The 4,740-nt window shown below is 38.3% G+C and overlaps 1 protein-coding gene across 1 annotated transcript in view; it reads left to right on the forward strand.

The window, feature by feature from the left end:
* Adam18 (ADAM metallopeptidase domain 18) overlaps positions 1–3,678 on the forward strand; it is a 60,684-nt gene extending 57,006 nt beyond the window's left edge. The window contains exon 19 of the mRNA XM_008843400.1: positions 3,524–3,678. Within this exon, the coding sequence (XP_008841622.1) occupies positions 3,524–3,678 (155 nt within the window). The remainder of the gene's footprint in view (positions 1–3,523) is intronic.
* Positions 3,679–4,740: the final 1,062 nt, after the last annotated feature.

Raw genomic sequence — 4,740 nt, forward strand, 5'->3', positions numbered from 1 at the left:
TTTAACTCTATAAGTCCCAAAAAGGCTATTTCATGCTAGGGATCCATGAAACCATACTTTTCTCTTATCCTACCAATTTTCAAATACTTTCTATATTTGCTCTTTAATGCTCTCTTATTGATTGTTTATCAAAAGACACCACGGTGGTCTTGATCTTACCAATTTATCCATGAATTGTAATGAATAACAAGAAACCCTTCTTCTATCTATATTTATCTATCTACATTTTTCTTCTAGAAATTTATTATTCCCTGGACTTTCCAGCATTAACTCTATTTAATTACTTCTCACTATGTCAAAAATATCTTTCATTAAAATATCTTTCATTAATAGTGGTGCATCTGAATTAGGATGATTAAAGGATTTCAATAAAGGCAGTGACAGCGGTGTCAAGGACACCAGGTGCTTTCTGGGCCCCTGAAAGTCCATGATACAGTGACAGAAAGCTAATAGCAAGTAAAAGCATGCCAAGTACACTGCATGTTTTTTAGCACAGCCAATTCCAAGAGGCAACCTTCCTTGAAGTTCCAGCCTCAACCCACGGAGGATCTCACGCAGGCTTCATTGGAGATGGTGAAACTGAGGAGGTGTGGGAGAGAGGCCAAGAAGTGGGCCTTCCGCTCTGACCTTCAGTAGCTTCTAATAATAAAAATGTTTAAAAGTGAAAAATAAAATCATTTAAAAACAGATGCTTATAATGGCATAAAGAATGAAAAAAATGTATTGGTAAAACTCAATACAGTATAACATTTAAAATCTGTCAAAATGATCAATACTCAATACTCTTAGACACCAAAGTAGTACTTTTCCTTGAAAACATACTGGCCAGAAAATACTACTACAGTGCTCGTGATTACTATATTTCCTTGAGACTGATGGCATCATCATATTGAGTATATTTTGTTAATATAGATTTACAAAATTTACTAAATGAGTAACTGGAAATATCAGTGCATATGCATATTACTTTTCTGTTGCCATAAAACAACCATGACTGAAAATGACTTGTGGAAGAAAGATTTTATTTGGCTATGGTTCAGAGTGCTGAGGATCCATCATGACGGACAGGCACGGCAGCAAGCAGCTGGAGCAGGAAGCTAGGCGCGCAAGTGTCCCACCGCACGCATGGACATGGGCTGAACTAGAAGTAGGATGGTGAGACCAGCTCCCAAACCCCAGTGATACACCACCTCCAGCAAGGCCATGTTCCCTAAACCTCCAAACAGCATCACCAACAGGAACCAAGTATTCAGTTCCTGGGCCTATGGGAGACACTCTTCTTTCAAACCACCACATTGCACTCCCTGGCCCCCAGAGGCGCATAGCCATCCCAGAACGTAAAATGCATTTTGTCCAACTTCAAAAGTCCCCATAGTCTTTAACAGTCTCAACGCTGTTCAAAACTCCAAAGTCTCTTCTGAGATCAAGGCAATCTTAACTGTGACCTCCTGTAAAATCATAAAGCAAATTAAATTCTTTCAATGTCAATGGCATGGAAAGCACGTTCCCGTTCCCAAAGGAAGGAATCTGGGCAAAGGAGGGAAAACACTGGGTCAAAGCAACATTAAGGCTCCACAGGTTCTGAGAGGCAATCAAGGGCTATGACAGCAGCCTGTGTTATTTTGGGAGTGTCTTGGAGGACCCTGCCCAATGACTCAAAGGGAGGTTTTGCCTGTCTAGTACTGTGCTGTTTTGGTTCTATAGCCTTAAGCTATACGCATGCAGGTGTAGCTATGAGTGTTTTTCATTAGGATTTTTAACTAATACAGTTCCCTCTGGTTTTTACAGCATCTAGGCATTATTTACCTCTCCTTTCCCTCCTCCTGTACACCCCTCCCTCCCCCTCCGCAGTTCCTCCCTCTTTCCCCATTTTCCCTTAATAACACCTGTCTCCTACTGTCCCCATCTCTCCAGCTCCTTCTTCCCTTTATTTCATGGTTCCTTTCCATTTTCCTGGCTCCTGCGGTGGCATTAGGATATAAACTCACATCTCCACATCTCGGGCATTGGAGATAAGATCCACAAATGAGAGAGAACACATAGGGTAATGCATCTCTCTGCTCTTACCAGAGAAGTTTCCTTATACAGCAGATGGTAACACAGAAACCCACAACTGGCCACTGTGCAGAGAACAAGAGGCCTCAGGGTGGTCATCTCTGAATAGGACACATTTCAAACCTCGGCCTCCCAAGGCTCAGAGATCATTGTGGGAGAAGGGACAGAAAGATTGTAAGAGCCTAAGTGGGCAGATGACCACAAGGAAACAGTCTTCCAGACAGCTGGTCAGTTGCTCATATGACTTCACAGCAGTGGTGACAACATGCACAAGTCCCATGCACACTCAAGTCAGACAAAAATCCCAGCATGGATGTGGGGAAGTGGGTAAGACATCCCAACCCAACCTAAGGAACTTTTGGCAACTGCTGACTGCTGGCAGATGGATGGCTGTCACAATCTATGTTAATACCCAAAGCAGGAGCATAAGCCAAATGTTTCCACTCAGTGGTTCCTTTTTCAGTACTGGGGGTTGAGCTAGAGCACTTTACCACGGAGCAGCATCTCCAGCCCAGGTTTTACTTTTTCTTTTGACATAGGTCTCACCAAGCTGCTCAGGCAGGTATTAAATTTGTATTACTCCTGCCTCGGCCTCCTGAGTGTCTGGGATTATGAATCTGCATTACCAGCTATGGATTAGTGCATTTAAAAAAAAAAACAAAAAACTCCATGTTGTAGATGCACATACAGAAATGGCTGTAATTACAGAGAGGACTTTTTGTATCTAAAATTCTAATGCTAGGTGGAAGGACATAGTCTTTTAAAAATGGATTCATCTAAGGAGAAAAACTGATTTAGCAAGGCAGTAGGTAAAGGTATTTTGCAATAAATTTTCTCTTCAATTTTAACTTAAGCTCTACTAACCTATTGACTTTCAAATTGTTTCTATTTAAATGAAAACTACAAGTTATACATGAAATAAGGATTATACATAATAGTACGGTTCCATGGAATGTTGTAATACATGTATATATTGTACAATATTTGAATCAGATTAAATAGGACCTGTGTCTTCAAACACTTACTGTATCTTTGTGATGAAAATGTTCAATATCCTTTCTTCTAATTTTGAAATATACAGTATTGTCATTATCCATAGTCACTCTGCTGTGCACAGAGGCCTCTTCTGACTGTAGCTTAGAACCCGTGGACAGGCTGATCAATGAATGGTACCTTTGGAATTATTGATGTCAACAGTGAAACGTGGAGCAAATACCACTCAAAACAATTATACATATTTAATAATATTTAATCAAATACACATGAAAGATAGAGAATCTATGAAAACTGTGTCATGGTGGTTTTGAAGTTACAAACCTAAATGCTCTCTTACTGTCCCTATAATAGTTTGCTTGCAGTATGTCAAAATGTTAACCAAATTACACATATGTAATATGATTAAAGTGAGAAAAATGTAAACTTGTTTACATTTCAGATCAATCTGTACTTTCTGATATTTTATTTCTAGATATGTTTTTTGTTAAAAAGCACTTCAGTAAACATCAAGACAACTGGCTGATTCTGAGTTTCTTCATTTTACTGCCATTTTTTATAACTTTCATCATTGCCGTTGTGAAGAGAAATGAAAGAAAAATCTTGCCTCAGAGAGAACACAGACTGTGATGGGTAAATACGACTCATAGTATTAACTTATTTGGTTAAATTGTTCTGGGTTTTGGATGGTTTAAAATAGATTCATACTTATATTATATAACATCCGTTGCTTTTGATTCCTAAATATGCACCATTTTCTTTACCTATATAAAGCGATTTCTTATAATTTCCTTTTTCAATATTTGACTGTCCTAGAATTTTTTCCTAGTTGCATTCCATATTTCACCAGGAACATAGTCAGCCAAGATTTTTTTGTATTAATTAGTCAGATAAGATTATTATCTATGCATCTGTCAAGCTGTACCTAACCCAGGTAAGAGCTGACCTTCAAGAAAAACTTTTTCTAGTGTAAGAGTTATATTAAAACTTGCATTAATAAATTATTTGACCTTCATAAATCTTTTATATTTAGCTCAAATGCTATAAAAACCTTGTTTTAGAATCCTCTGAAAACTTACACTGTTTCCTGTATTCAGACACCATGTTTTTACATTTGTGCTTCTTTCCTGACAACCAAGCATTTCACTCACGATGGTTTAAAAAAAATTATGCTTAAATGAAATGTGAGTGTCTTAGTCTTTTTTCTGTTGTCATAACTACTGAAGAAAAACCAGTGAATCATGGAGTTATCAGGGAGTCTTCCAAGCCTAGTGAGGAGCCCAGACTGCTGGCCTCCCTGTCACGATGGCCTCTCTCATACCTCTGGAAGCATGAACCAAAATAAACTCTCTCTTCCATAAGTTGCTTTTGGTTCTGGTATTTTACCACAGCAACAAAAATAACTGACATATTAACTTTGAAATACAATTTGAATTCAGGGCGCCTCCAGCTCTGTTCTATTTTTTTCGTGATGTTTTGTTTACTTGCCATCTTCTATTTCTACATGTTTTTTCCCTATTTTTGTGAAAAACACTATGGGAATTCTGATAGTTATTGCATTAAATCTTTGAATTTTTGTTTTGCTTCTATTTTATGTGCATGAGTGTTTTATCTGTGTGTATGTAGGTGCACCCATGCCATTCAGTACCTATGGAGGACAGAAGAGGGTGTTGGATCCCCTAGAACCGAAGT

Source organism: Nannospalax galili, unplaced genomic scaffold (genome assembly GCF_000622305.1).
Source record: "Nannospalax galili isolate Female #2095 unplaced genomic scaffold, S.galili_v1.0 scaffold1871, whole genome shotgun sequence".
Classification (NCBI taxonomy): Eukaryota; Metazoa; Chordata; class Mammalia; order Rodentia; family Spalacidae; genus Nannospalax; species Nannospalax galili.